Below are 14634 nucleotides of genomic sequence, written 5' to 3' on the forward strand. Positions count from 1 at the left end.
TCGTGGTGATCTTACTCAACGCTAAGTGACTTGCGCTCCTTGCTCTTGGCTCCTTCAGGACCATGGCCCAGAAGCTGCTGGTAATTGACACCGATTGCGGCATTGATGATGCCCAGGCCATCATGATGGCCCTGGCAGCCCGTGAGGTGCGCATCCTGGGCATCACCTGCTGTTTCGGAAACACGTCTGTAGAGAATGTGTGCCGGAACACGCTGCGGGTGCTCTCAGTGTGCGACAGAACTGAGGTGGGTCCAGCCCAGCTGACTGTACATGTTATACAGCAGCCACATGTACAGGGTGAAAGTACTGAGCTCAGTGTACACAACAGACAGACAAGGTTTCACATGGACGGCATAGACGAGCGTATAAACGGTTTTGCACCGAAATGCATCGGTGATTGTGATTTTAAGTGCATGCGACTTAAGTGCCCTTATCTGTTAAAATGTACAAGCCAGAGGCAGAGTGGGGGTTCATGGTGTCACTCAGCAAGAGTCAGTTGGGAACCCCTTAGACTCCTATCTATACATTAATAAATGTACACGCACACACACGAAGTTACTTATTTTGGGTAGATAATGAAGGGAAAACAAGATCTGAATGTATTGTTACTTTTCATGTAATTATGTAAGCACAGAACACAAATTTATATTTTGAAGACTGAAGGTGAACTGGAAATTAATTTTTGAGACAATTTTTAAGTTAAAGGAATAGATAGCATATTTCATAGAAAATGAAATCTTGTAGTTTTGCACATCAAAGACACAGGGCAGCAATGTGTTGTTTACATGAGGTGGCAGATCTTAAGTTTTCTTAAAACATTTCCAGGCTTATAACCCCTGGTTGAAAATTTCTTTAACCACTGCTCATTAAATCTTAGTATCCTGTCCAATGAGGAAAATGACATTTGTTTCTCCCAGATCCCTGTCTTCCAGGGTGCTTCTTCCTGTCTGGTGAAGACCCCTAACTGTCCCATTGACCATTTTGGGAGTGATGGACTTGGGGATGTGCTGGAAGATGAAGACCCAGACTTGTGGAAGTCTCAAGTCCAGACTGAACATGCAGTCAACGCCTTGATCCGCTTGGTATCCAAAAATCAGGGAAAGGTAACCAGATGAGTGCGGTAGGAGTGTGAAGTACTGTTAATGTGTGGTGTCTCGCTGTGGAAAACATTTGGCGCTGCAGATCTGTGATCGCTTCATGTACTCGACCCACTTAGGTTTCCCTTGTGGCACTGGGGCCTCTCACCAACCTGGCACTGGCTGTGAAACTGGACCCAGAGTTCCCGAAAAAGCTGAAGAACCTTTACATCATGGGAGGCAATATGGAAGGTAAAGGAAAAGATTGAAAATTTTTTTTTTTTTTCCTCCCCCCTCTTTTTCCTCTTAAAATCTCCTCCCTGACAGGAAAAGGAAACAAGACTGTGTGTGGCGAGTTCAACTTCATCATGGATCCAGAATCTGCTTACATTGTACTGGAGGAATTCATTTGTCCCACTTACATTGCATCGTGGGAGTTTACATGCAGGAATAAACTTCCATGGGTAAGGCCATATTGGTCATCACTTTCCAGATGGGGAAGATCATAGTGAAGCAACAGTAATTGCATTTCCATTGGACTATGGGCAATACAAACATCTTTAACCAGTGCCACTATTGTGGGACTTGTCCGTTTTCTCCTTGCAGGACTTCTTTGATGCACTGATCAACCAGGATACTCCAGCTGCCCGCTTCATGAGGAAGATCACATCCAAATGCTCGATCTTCTCACCCACGACAGTCACACGGAAGGATGTGCTCTTTGGGCCTGGTTTTGTAAGCTATGACTCATATGCCATGGCAGCAGCCATTGATTTTAGCATTGTGAAGGAGTATATAGAGTGCCCAGTCCATGTGGAGCTGCAGGGGGTGCTGGGTCGGGGCATGATGGCTCTGGATGATGGCAAGTTTCTCCCCAAGAAGCATAATGTGGTTGTTTTTAAGGCGTGTGACTTAATCAAGTTCCGCAAGCTGCTCACTAAATCCTTACAACTACCCCAGACACAGTAAGAGAAACTGCTGTACAACAAGCCAATTTTCTGGTGAAAAATAAATGATCAAACTTCAAAGTTTGTCCAATAGGTTTATTTTGGATCTGGTGCCCAGTATCACACTTTCCAGATGACAGATGATATACATCTCAGCTTCAAACTCAAATCCCACTCAACACCTTCCCAAAACAAAAAGCCCATGGCAATGAAAAGCTTTAACATGACCTTGGCTTTTGAAATACACAACAGAACATTCTCTGCTTTTGACCATTAACGCTTCACTTTGAAATGCAGAAGTACCAATGGCAATGTAGATCAGGAACACAACAATCCTGCCCTTCTCCATAGCCACAGTTCAAAACTTCCACTTGTGGTCAAAATACATTATTGCAACTCTAAACCAAGAATTTCCCTTGGTGCAATTGTTTAGTTTTACACAAAGTGCTATTTTAAATAGCGTAATACTGTACCATAAAAATACCAAAACAATGCAGTATTACTTAAAAAGGGGAAATGTTTCAAATAATTATAAAAAGTCCCTATAAGGGCAATATCACCATTACAATAATCTGTTCTGGTTTATGGTTAAAACTTTTAAATAAGGCTTGCATTTCCCACCTGGGGAGGAGAGAGGAAGGGGGGGAGGGAGAGAGAGAAGAGAAAAAAAAAAAATTCTGTTCTAGGCCCTGTTACATAAAATATGGGAGGCTTTGGAGAGACAGCACCTAGTTGTAGTATCAAGTTTTGAACCACATTTTGCCAATATTATCTTGTAACTGCATTCAAATTTTGTCTTTTAAAAAAAAAAAAGAAAATTGCACATAGCCTGTTTTGTTTAGGAAGGTGGTGTGGCCCATCAGCTGCTCTTGTCAGTAGGGTTGGGCCAAGGCTCAGAGCTCCGCCTACCCAGGGTTGGCCGCCACACGCTCCACGGGTTGTAGGTACGCCCAATTTCCGGCACTGGATTAGTAGGCTGGGTCAAGGCCGAGCAAGCACTGCTGCTGCTGTCAGGGATGGCGATCAGATCGGTGAGGGGTGCCGGTGAGGGCGAGGACAGGGAGTGAAGGCTGCTGTCCCCACTGGTGGACCAGATGGAGCTGCTGAAGGGAGTGGTTGACGACCAGAGGCTGCTGGTGTTGCCCAAGATGCACTGCACCGAGGAAGAAATTAAAAATAAAAAAGGGGGAGTGCAGTCCTTATTTGAGCATGTACTAGAGGTATGCAAATATTTGTTACTTTAGTCAGTCACCTAATAGCTTATAGTTACATATTTTCAAATTTCTGTTTTCTTCAAATGAATTCCAAGGATGAGTGTAGAGGCCTGAAGTCTAATAATTGCTACTTTAAAGAAAAAAGGTCCATACTTTAATTTTAATCCAAAATTGGTTAAATCAGAAGCAAATGTATATTACTAATGAACAAAAAATGTGCATGTGCAGCAGCATCTTACTGCAGGGGATGTAGTTGGGGAGCCAGAACTGGGCGGCCAGGAGTACAGCGGGTCACTGCTGGGGACGTCCCAGATGGAGGAAGACACCGAACTGAATTCTGGCCAGTTTTGCTGTGTCTCCTGACTCTTGGAGTATGTCATACCCTTGAAAACTAAAAACACAGAACCTCGTTTAAACTGCTCTACAGCTGTGTGGGAACAGCGATTTACTCCGGCAATAGCCCCATTTTAAATGTCTGCACTTACCTCTAGACAGATTAAATGTGTTGTTAGGTCCAAATGGGTCGAAGTTCTGGCTATTTATACTATCGGTAGGACTCCACAATCCAGAGCTGGGGGTTTAAAAAAAAAAATAAATAAAAATAAGCTACAGGTCAGGTTGCTTACAGGACAAATCAAAGTAAGACTAGAACATGCAGGCCAGACATCCACCTGTCAGAGCAGTCGCTCTCCACAGACATTGTGTGAGGGATGGACATCTTCCCTGGGGGTTCAGCCTTACAGGCAACTCCTTTTGCCAGCCCACTACCCCCTGGGAATACAGAAGATGCACACAGTGATGAGCTTGTGCAGGTCTATGGGGACATGCGGCATAGGTCACACTGGAAGACGGGGGATGAACTCACCAGGGCTTTTGTCATAGCCAGCAGCCACAGCTGCAAATGTGGGGTTACCATTCTTTCCTGGGAGGGAAGCTGATGCAGTCAGTTTGCTCTTGCTCCCTGCTGCCTTCTTTAAGCCTGTTTCACTGGATAGTGGCACAGAACAAACAGAGCCAAAAAAAAAAAAAAAAAAAAGGTGAGCTTCTCAAATTGCTAACGCATCTGGGGACACTGCCCTCACCTTCCCCCCATACAAAAGTGACTGGACAAAACCCACCGAAGCTCACTGAATACCTGTTTGCATTCACCACGCTGCTGTATGTTCCTCGGGTCCCCAGAGTGGAAGGGGGAGGTGAGCAGGCCCTGGATATGTCTGTGATGGGCCTTTTCAGGAAGGGGTCAGCATTCATGGTCTGTAGGGAAATCTGCTGAAGGCTGTCTGCAGCTGAATGCAGGGGAAAAGAGTACCCTAGTCAGAAAGTGCTGAAAAAGAGGGGGATGCTGCAGTGCACCATGGGCTGGGGGCCAACTTACAGCTGTTACTCTTATGGAGGGGTACAGAGTCCCACTCTGGTGGAGGGGAGTCCTTCTCTCCCTCAGAGCTGCTGCTGTTCCCTGGCTCCTGAGCCAAGCCATTAGACAGGAACTTTCCCAGAGGAGGTGGGCGGCAGTCCTCTGGCTTCCCACAAGCCACTGGGGGGGAAGCAACAGGACAACACTTGATGCAGCTGTTAGACCAGTACATGTGTGACAATTTATACAGCTGGATATTTTAAGAAGGTAAACTATCCTCAGTGCTCTTACTGGCAACCTTAGAAGTTCAGTACAGAGGCACACAGGTACTGAAACTATTCAGTGTAACATATCAGGGACTTGTCACTGGGCCATTTTCTAAGGCGGCTACTTAAACTTTAGCTCTGCTCCAGGGACCCAAAACTGTCATTTTTGCTCCCTTGTATCAATCTTGAGTTAACCTCTCAAATCAAGGATTATAAAGACTACGCAGTTTTTTCTTCACTGAGCTTAAGCAGCCCTCAGTTCACCAACTGATAGAGACCACACATTTGGAAAAGGCTGCTATGGACACAAGTCAGTCAACTGAAGAAAAAGATCAGGGCTCTTGCCACCCACTCTGTTGCCAGTCATACTAGGTCATCTGTGAAGCTAGATCCGCTTGCTTTATTGAGAGATGAAACAAGATAAATAGCCGAATGGCATTGGATCAGGTGAAGTTTTCTAGCATTGCTAGCAGAACCCTTAAAGCACAGAAAATCTGCTGATGCCTTGCATCCCCACACCAACTCATATCAGCATCTTTAAAAAACAAAAACCCTTAAAACAGGCCTTTTGGACCCAGTTTGACTGTTACAGTACTTTAGCTTTAAGTGGAATTAATGTCAAAATCCACATGTTGGGATTTCTACAGTCAAGAAAACCCACCTCTCTGTTTAGGTACAGTCCTCATCTTTTGGCTAGAGGCTAGTGCTGGGTGCATCAGGCCCTTAGCTGGGTTATTCTTCCTCTGCTTGTTCTCCAATGGCGTTACATACGGCAGCTCCAGTGAACTAGGTGGACAGAATACAGAGAGGTTGAGTGTTGGTCCCAGTTGAGCGGCTATGAGCAAAGTGCTTGGACAGGTCTCCCACACTCACCTGGTCTTGGCATCTGTCTGGACCTCTTTCTTTGCATTGCCTAGTTTCTTGTTTCTGGGCTTGTGGAAAACGGGGACTTCCTCCTTCTCTTTGTCTGCCACAATAGACCGACCTTTTTTCTTTGCAGGTTCCTAAACAGGGAGCATAGAAGTGTCACCTTAAAAGGCCCTTAGGCTGAAAGACCAATTTAAACAGCAGCCAGTCTTACAGTTTTACCTCCTTGACAGCAGCCTCTACATCGGGGTTGGAGGTCTCTGTTGTGGTGGAGGAGCTGTCATCATTATCAGCCTGAACCTCCTTCAACTCGTCACCTGGGCTCCTTCCCTTCATTCGCCGCTCCTTCTCTTCTCGCTTCTTTTGAGCCTTTGTCTTCCGTGACTGCACTTTCCCTTTCACAGCTGCACCTTCAAAAATAAATAAATATCCAAGCAAAACTTCATATGTGCAATGGTGCACAGCAAATACTGCCCAATTATTAGGTGCTGAATGGCTAATTCTTGTTAAGGGCTCCAATGACCATTTTTTCATAAGGAGAATATGTTCCCACATTGAAAATTAACCAAAATAAAGTTTTATTTGCAGGTAACCAAAGTAGGTGCTTTCACATGACAAAGATAAAACCAGTATATAACAATTCTACCAGTTATTCAAATTATTAAAAGTGGTACTAGGAACTGTGTAGTGTGAATGATTTTTGGACCACGAGTGTCACCTTTGGACTGACTTGTAAACCACGAAAGAAATACTGTGATAATGGAAGGGTATTCGTGTCATAGAAGCGACTTACATGATTTAAAACAGTTCATATTTGTTTATATAATTTACACGTTTAAACTGAATCTGCTGTTTCAACGGTAATATTTACCTTAATTTATGACTGGTTTAAGAGTCAATGTGATAGGAAGCAGGAAGTACAGTAGTTGGTTTGTTATGGAAGAAAGTGTGTATGCACTTCGCAGACTAAATGACAGTCTATTCAAAGCTAGTTGTACTACAGAAAAGAACATTATGAGGAAAGATATACGCAGGACTCATTTCTGTCATGTGCACTACTGACTGCCACATTCTTCCCAGCACCTTTGCTCTGCCCATCAGGGGACGGGGGCTGCTCCTGGAACACCTCCACAGCGGGTGACTCAGGGCGGTCCAGGTCTTTATCCATAGCGTCCAGCAGGCTGGTGTAGTCAGAATCCTCAGAGCTGTGGCGGGCTCCTACGTCAGGGTGGAGCTTCTGCAGTTGTGGAGGCACTGCTGGTGTGTGGGGGAGCTGCTCCGATGGGCCAGAGGTTTGCTGCTGTGGATGGGATTGGTGGCACTGCCTGGTGCTGCGTGTCCTCCGGTTTGTGAGCTGGCACTGAGCCTGGGCTGCCATGTCTGGGCCCAAACCTGAGGATGAACTGCTGGATCCCTTGGTTACAAACGCGGAGGCTGCTTGCATAGATGCCCTGCTGTTGCTCATCCGGGACCTCAGACCCTCCAGGTCCACAGTGGTTCTGCTGCCGCCAAGGGTCTGGGAAGCACACTGGCGGCCGCTGGCCCGTGATGCAGGGCCTCCCGAGCTGTACATTCCTCGTGTCGAGTTGTGGTTTGTGTCTCCGTACTCACTCAAGCTGTGGAAAAGTGCATTTTAACTTCGGGGCTTAAGGCAAAACCTTCACAATCCCACCAAAAAAAAAAAAAAAAAAAAAAAAAAAAAAAAAATTCATCTCACTTGTTTCCCTCAGAACAATTCCCGCTCTAATGATGAAAACCATAGACTCAGATGATAAACATAAAACCAATGTTCAGCTCATGCTCACAACACACATAACTACTTACTTTGCATCAGTTTGAATTCGTACGATTTCCCTGAGATCGAAGGGCCTGCCAGTCTCCATGGGAGTGCTGGATGCTTCTAAGGAAAGGCCTCTCCTGAACGGTTCCCATATACCCTGGGCTTCCAGATAGGCCGTGGCGATCACCAGCAGGAACATGGAGCTAAACACAGTACTCAGTTACCACCCAGCACATTAACACAAAGCAGTAATAGCTAAAAGTTTCTGCCCTACTGCAAGGCGAGAGTAAAACTGATTGACCCTGCCAAACATTCACAAACTTATGTCAGATTTAGTGCCTGCTGTTTGCTACTCCTATACCTCATAATGAGGGAGATGATGATGTAGAGCTGCAGCTCCCAGCTGGGCCTGGGCAGTGCCTCAGCACACAGCGCCAGCATGTGGTAGGGCAAAGAGGCATTCAGGATAAAGATGAACTCTGAGCCACCCGCTGTCACCAGCTTCAGCTCCCGGATGACTCGTGAGGCCGTGAAATCTGGTGTAAACCTAAGTCACAGCAGCACGGAAAGAACAGGGTTAACTCAGTGACTTACTTTAATCTACTGCTATACTGCAAAGCATTTCTGCAACCACTTCCCCTGCTTTGAGCATCTGCTGGATTACTTACAGTATGACAATGTCCTTCGAAGCATTTGGTTTAAGTGCAAATTCTTGACAGTTGAGAACTTTGAATCCAAATCCCTCACACACATTGCCACTGATTTCCATGGACTGGATGGTAATTGGAAGCTGTCCCACATTCTCCACTTTGAAAGTCCTTCGAAGGGTAAAATTAGGTTCCTTTGATTTAACCTCTGAAAGAATGGACAGGAGAAGGGCAAGAACAAACAGCAAGAAGAGAAGTAAGCCTCTATTTGCAGAAAAATCATTTAAGCTAACTTTTAGTTCCTCTGTCAATCATTTTCCCCATCAGCAGGATCTGGGCCTTCCTGATCCCTGATCAATGACAACATATAGACCTGTGAACTCTGGCAATATGAGAAACACCATTTTTATACAGTAGTAAGAACATACATTCCTAAAAATGAATCAAGATGAGAAACCTGAACAAGGGAACACTGGTGGGAAAAAAAACAAACATGCTGGCAAGTGAACAGTAAAAGTTTCAATGACAGTAATAGTATGAAAATCACATGTTCCTTTTATTTAGTTTATTCCTCCAGCACACAAAAAGCTTTTATTACAAGCAGCATCTGTGAATCCTTCACTGCATACTATTCTGACTGAAGTAACCCAACTTACTGCCTTTTTACACAACAGCTGGGTCCCTCCCAGAACTCAAACATGAAATGCTGAGCCCCAGAAATCTAGCTCTCTAAGCTAGATGACTCTTGCCCCATACTCACCCTCTGTGCAGTCTTTGAGCAGGGACTCTGTCATCTTGAATCTCAGGGAGCTGCCTGGCCCAGGGGCCTTGCCTGCAACCCTCAGGCTCTCTGTGGTACCCTGGCCCTGGACCAGCATGTAGTCCAGCACAGTCAGGTTGTTCCTGCAAAAGCATCGTTCTTTGCTTACACAGAGTGGTTCTAAGCAAACGTCTGAAAACGCTCCACATGGCGACTTAAACCCACAACACTGCTTCAAAGGGGGGGGGCGGGGGGGAATAAACAGCATTCTAAACAGCACTGGTCCAGGTTCCTGACCCATGTAAATTCTAGTGACATTACTTAAAACGAAAAATTAAAAGCACCCTTCTCCCAATATGAGATCTCATTTAAACATACAAAATGAACAAAGGAAGCTTTTCATGAACATACTTCCATTCCAGCCTTGCAGCAGGACTATAGGTACACACAGGCTGAAGCCGCTTGTCCCGAGCAAGGTTGCGGTGAGCTGGAGCCTAACCCGGTAACACAGGGCGTAGGGCTGGAAGTGACACGCCCAGGACGGGACGTCAGTCCATCACAAGGCACCCCAAGCAGGACTCGAACCCCAGACCCACCAGAGAGCAGGCACAGGTCAAACTCGCTGTACCACCGTGCCCCCGCAGGAGGACCAGAATGTAACTAATGATCCAAAATGATTTACTTCACTATCATTGCATCAGCTCTGATTCCACATGGACTCTTCTGAAGTAAACAACTGTACGACATTTAGCTGCCTGGAGCAAAGAAACTGGCACCCAAAAGAAAAAAAAAAAAAAACCACACTCCTGATTGCAACAGCAGAGGAATCACTCAGGCTTTGCAGTAAATCCCAAAACACAAGCTCAGAACTGAAGCGTATACACACACACTGCTTGCTTGGAAGGGCTGCGGGCAGTGCTGGGTATAAGGATAAATCTGTCACTCAGCTGAAGGGAATCCAGAGCTGTTTGCAGGTTCCTTCAAGCACAATGGATCATTAACCAACCTAAACTTAAGGTTGAAACATCCAGCCACACTGCCCCCCAAAACACACAGGTCCACTCTGTCCTCTGGACTTTGAAAAGGAGTCATGTGGTTAACCACATCAGTCTTCAGTCACTGGCAACCATGTAGCTTTGAAAAAGCAGTGCCCAACCTTTTTTGAGGACTTAGATACATTATACACCACCTGTGCCTCATACTAGGCAAGGCCAGTACTACTGATATGACTTAATCATGATGTAGTTTTTAGGTTACACTTCACCCAAGGTGACTTACAGTGCTAGATGGTGTAAACTTCCCTAAATCATTGATACATCAGAGCTAATACACTTCACTCAAATTAGTCACCAATTCACCTAAAAACTCACATTTGGACTGAGGGACTGAACAGAACCACCTCAAATTGAGCCATGAGAATGAGGAGAACATACAAACTCCAAACTGAATCCAAAGCCCAGGAGCTGCAAAGCAACAGCAGTACCCACACACTACACTAAGGGGAAAAATGGAAACAAATGGCACAACGCAGTTCTACAGGTTTAGAGCAAAAAGCAAGCAGAGGAGTACCTGACAACGAGCAGGGAGGCCACAGTATGGCTGCTGACAGGGGTGAACCGCACAGTGAAAGACTTGACCTCCCGAGGAAGAAGCAGGAGGTTGCAGATGTGGGGTCGTGTCTGTCCCTCTGCAAAACCTGTGACGCTCTTTGTAACGGACGTCTGCAAAACATACAGGCGAACACCTCAGTACAACAGCCAGGGCTTGTAAAGAAATCTTACGACTGTTCTTAAGGGTCATTCAGTCAGTCAGCTGGCGAAGAAAAATATAATACAAGTAAACTTTGTTTTTCCAACAGTTTCATACATAGAACATGCCCGCAAATTTTAAGTGGTACTTGAAATTCCTGACAACGTCCCTAAAAACAGTCACTTTGAAGAAAAGGAAACACGGGTGAAGAATTAAAAAGGGTAAACTAAAAATCACGTGTATTGTTCAGGTACATGTCACAACTTCAGAACTTACATGGTTTTTGTAAACTTCAAACTCCAGTGTGTTAGTGCTGATGTTGGACAGTTTTCCCAGAGTCAGTCTGAAGACAGGACAGCAAAATTATAGTACATAGTGAGTGACTGTGTACACTTACAAAACATGATCATAAGGCTGGGGGAAAGGGGGACTTGGAATATACTCAAACCCTACATGTATGGTTTCAAAAGACCTGCATTAGAAAGAGAAAGAATGCTCTTCAGAGGCAAAATCATTTGTATGAAAATAGGTAAAAGCTATCAATTTTGATAAGCAAAGGAATTTAATTCCTTGTCTTTTTGCATTTGAAGCACAGGCAGAATTAAGTATAGTATTAGACTTCATCTTTGTTATTCTACCAACTGAGGAGAATAGTTTAGAAATATCGCTTAGGAAAAACTACTAAACACCATAAAAAAAAATACTATGCTGTCCACTGCACTTTGGCTAAAAAAAACAAAAATCCTAGATGAAAATGTGCATACGCTCACCTGTCGGCCAGTTTCTCTGCAAACATAGAGGGGTTAGGATACAGTGCAACAGGGATGATTTGCACGTAAACTGGCACATCCGCTGGGTTCTCTAGCACCACCACCTCCTCCTGCAGGGACGCAAGGTCACAAAGCCTGCATTAGAGTTGCATCAAGTCCACCTTTATAGATGGACTGAAGGGACTGTGGTAATTGGATACTTACAGAAGAACTGTTGATGTTGGTCAGGGGGAAGAGGATCTGATGTGAGGAGTTGATTATGGAAGGCCAGGTCATCTGGGCTGTGACCTTGGCCTGCACATTCTTCTGAAGGTCTGTGTTTAGCTCAAACACTGCCTCAACCCTTCAACAGAGAACAGTTTCCATTACATCTACAGTAGAACACAAAGCAATAAATACAGACATTCCCCCCCCCGCCCCTGTCTTGCGCTTAACTCCTGTAACCCGCACACTGCCACACAGTACATTACACAATCCAACTTGCAGTAGGAGTGGTTAAAGGTATTCAAATATGTCCCTATTGTACAGACACTTACTCGCTCCCTGAGTTCTCCTTCAGCTCTCTCCAACGTCTGAGAAGTGTTCTGTGCAGGTCAATATCTGCATCCCACATGCTCTCCTGCATCAGCAGCCCATGTGGTTTTGACTCCGCTGAAACCCAGATAAGAACTTTACACAGAAAGCTCAGACATCTACAAACTAAACACCACTTTAAAAAAAAAAAAAACCAACCTGGAGGAACTAAAACTTTACTTACATTTTAATAAAAATGGCAGTCCAATATAACAATGATCCCCACACTGCAAACTAGCATCAAAATAAATATTTGCAACCTAGAGGGTGGGGGAGGGGAAAGCACATGATGAAATCACATAACATCCTCATATCCAAATACATTAAATCCTCTAACCAAACATAGGTTTAGTCTTAAGTGCAGAGATTAAACATCTCCCAAAGCATTATGGGTAGGAGCAGAAACCTTTGATTTGCGCTTAGGTTCCAGTTCATCCTTGTTGTTTCGGAGCCTCCTGTAATAGAAGCGCACATCCTCCGTGAGGGAGCGTATGTGCTGGAGCTTCACCCTCTGGGAAAAGGAACTCACTATGTTGAAACTCTGGTGGACTATCTTCCCCTAGAAAACACACAAAAACAGAAGAATGGAGTCAGGGCACAAGGGGGCATAAAACACATATGTATCAGCAGAGGAATGCTTGGGTGGCCTAGGGGAACCATGGATTTCACAACAATTTAAACAGGCTCAAACAGAAGTGTTGTTCACTTGGGTCCTGGAGTCCCAGAAATCTGTCTTTACCTTAAATACTGCTTTCAGTGAGTAGGGGGGGGGGGGGGGGGGGGGGGAAAGAGTGCAGAGAAAAAAAAACCACACACTTTCTGCAGCACTAACTTGTGCTGCAGCTACATTAGTGTGTTGCAACACAAACTCATGGTGTTAATCTGACTGCAGTCAGGTGATCAGTAAAACTAGTACAGAGCAAGGTGCCAGGGAGGAAAAAAAACCCGAAAAATGGTGAGTTCTAAATGAGTGCGGGGACCAAGTAGTAAGATCTCAGGAAAAGACAGACTGCTCTTCTCACCGGGAACGATGGTGGGAGGATGATGTGCTTCGGGGAACTGGTTAGGGTTCCCACTGCTATGACTGCTTTTACTGGTATCGTTAATATCTGGAAATGACAGATGAATCCATGTTATAAAACAACTCTGGCAGATTTAAAGCCCAGTAAAGGTAGACTTGGGCACATACCTCATAATCTGTTGTGATATGCACAGCTCCATCATAAATCCCCTCTAGGTCTTTCGCCGCCAGGGTGACCCTGAATGCAGCGTAATAGCCTGATGCCAATATAACCTGTGGAGACAGTGACACACAAAATGGTTGGATTAATTTTCTCACACTCATTTCTGACAGGTACAGTAAAAGGCAGTGGAGAAAGCTTCGCTGTTCCAGAAGTCCCTCCATCTGGATGTCCTCCCCAAAACTGATTAAAAGGCACAACAGGAACATTTCAGTTGACACAAGCAGGTAAGCAAGATTTTTAAAAAAAAAAAAAAAACCCAACTCTGTAAAGGTAACTGGGCAACTACAACACAAAAGTTTTTAACTCTTGATAAAGGTGATCAAAAACAATGCTGCCACATATCTGTGGGTCTTACTTCCACATAAAAGCATTATGTGGTATAAAGTATCTCAGAGACCCTTCCAGCAATGGGGGCATTGTGGGATGCAACGTGTAATCTGTGTGTACTTACGGATTTCTGGTCAGACGATGATGTGTTCTGCAACTCCCGCGTCCTGGACATCGCAACAGTTATATTGCCCTGTTCAGTCCGAAGTAGTTCCATGGAGAGGCTATCACCTGTAACCAGCCAGGACTTGACCTCCAGCTGAGGGAAAGCAATGGAGGACATCAATCACAGAAGGTATAGCGGAGGGGATGGACAATGTGAGACTGATGAACAAGATGACCACCAACCTCAATGGGGTTACTATTGATGACCACAAAGACCAAGCTGCTAACGTCAGAAGCGCTGAGCACACCAAAGTCCAGAAAGTGCTCCTCCATGCTGGGTGGCAGCATGACAGGCTGTTGCAGAGGAGGTTCAGTTAGGATACACTGCTGCACAGAGCATCTCGATATGCTACAAAGAACATGCCCCCCCTACACACACACAGCGAATGTACCTCAAGGAAGCCTGTGTAAGCCCGTATGGGCAGGTGGAATCTGGAGGCATTTGTGATGAGCAGAATGTTGCTGTCTATGTGAATTGAGGGTCGCACAGGGCGGAAACCAAGTGTAAAGATGTTCCGTGACTCGTGGGGTGGAATCAGGATTGGCTTGCTGAAGTTCTGGATCTGGGGATACAGAACCATGTACAAAATAGAATAAATAAAGAACATGAAATTTTGTTGGATTAAGAATCTTGTCTGATGTGCAAGCAATGGACATTCAGCTCCTTCCTGCATACCAGTCCTAAACTGTTTATGGAGAACACCACCTCGTACTTTTTAGAAATGAGTTTTATTCATTTTCAGCCTTTTAACCAATAGGAGAAGGAAGAGAGGGAGAGAGAAAAAAAAACACACAACACACACTATTATTACAGAGAGCAAGGGAATTAAATAGGAAAAACTGTCCTGGGGGGAAAAAAAAAAAATCCATTAAACCTTAAGTTTACATTAAAGCT

The 14634-nt window shown here is 44.9% G+C and overlaps 2 protein-coding genes across 4 annotated transcripts in view; one reads left to right on the forward strand and one right to left on the reverse strand.

Moving 5' to 3' along the window:
• The window catches only part of LOC108933169 (inosine-uridine preferring nucleoside hydrolase), a 6521-nt gene extending 4417 nt beyond the window's left edge, over positions 1 to 2104 (forward strand). For all 3 annotated transcript variants that reach the window (XM_018750025.2, XM_029249194.1, XM_029249170.1), the window contains 5 exons: positions 59 to 245; positions 918 to 1103; positions 1217 to 1328; positions 1404 to 1540; positions 1683 to 2104. In XM_018750025.2, coding sequence (XP_018605541.2) covers positions 63 to 245; positions 918 to 1103; positions 1217 to 1328; positions 1404 to 1540; positions 1683 to 2045 — 981 coding nt within the window. In that variant the 5' untranslated portion in view covers positions 59 to 62 and the 3' untranslated portion in view covers positions 2046 to 2104. The remainder of the gene's footprint in view (positions 1 to 58; positions 246 to 917; positions 1104 to 1216; positions 1329 to 1403; positions 1541 to 1682) is intronic.
• Positions 2105 to 2687: 583 nt separating this feature from the next.
• The window catches only part of tmem131 (transmembrane protein 131), a 32269-nt gene continuing 20322 nt past the window's right edge, over positions 2688 to 14634 (reverse strand). The window contains exons 15-41 of the mRNA XM_018750024.2: positions 14132 to 14302; positions 13923 to 14033; positions 13699 to 13833; positions 13193 to 13297; positions 13026 to 13112; positions 12410 to 12562; positions 12188 to 12263; positions 11967 to 12081; positions 11635 to 11773; positions 11431 to 11540; positions 10937 to 11003; positions 10481 to 10632; positions 8912 to 9054; positions 8173 to 8359; positions 7866 to 8051; positions 7549 to 7707; positions 6808 to 7340; positions 5947 to 6134; positions 5731 to 5861; positions 5519 to 5643; positions 4613 to 4771; positions 4373 to 4523; positions 4103 to 4224; positions 3909 to 4008; positions 3723 to 3808; positions 3477 to 3628; positions 2688 to 3176 (exon numbers count right to left, since the gene is read on the reverse strand). Of these exons, the coding sequence (XP_018605540.1) occupies positions 2883 to 3176; positions 3477 to 3628; positions 3723 to 3808; positions 3909 to 4008; positions 4103 to 4224; positions 4373 to 4523; positions 4613 to 4771; positions 5519 to 5643; positions 5731 to 5861; positions 5947 to 6134; positions 6808 to 7340; positions 7549 to 7707; positions 7866 to 8051; positions 8173 to 8359; positions 8912 to 9054; positions 10481 to 10632; positions 10937 to 11003; positions 11431 to 11540; positions 11635 to 11773; positions 11967 to 12081; positions 12188 to 12263; positions 12410 to 12562; positions 13026 to 13112; positions 13193 to 13297; positions 13699 to 13833; positions 13923 to 14033; positions 14132 to 14302 (4137 nt within the window). The 3' untranslated portion in view covers positions 2688 to 2882. The remainder of the gene's footprint in view (positions 3177 to 3476; positions 3629 to 3722; positions 3809 to 3908; positions 4009 to 4102; positions 4225 to 4372; positions 4524 to 4612; positions 4772 to 5518; positions 5644 to 5730; positions 5862 to 5946; positions 6135 to 6807; positions 7341 to 7548; positions 7708 to 7865; positions 8052 to 8172; positions 8360 to 8911; positions 9055 to 10480; positions 10633 to 10936; positions 11004 to 11430; positions 11541 to 11634; positions 11774 to 11966; positions 12082 to 12187; positions 12264 to 12409; positions 12563 to 13025; positions 13113 to 13192; positions 13298 to 13698; positions 13834 to 13922; positions 14034 to 14131; positions 14303 to 14634) is intronic.

Source organism: Scleropages formosus, chromosome 1 (assembly GCF_900964775.1).
Source record: "Scleropages formosus chromosome 1, fSclFor1.1, whole genome shotgun sequence".
Lineage (NCBI taxonomy): Eukaryota > Metazoa > Chordata > Actinopteri > Osteoglossiformes > Osteoglossidae > Scleropages > Scleropages formosus.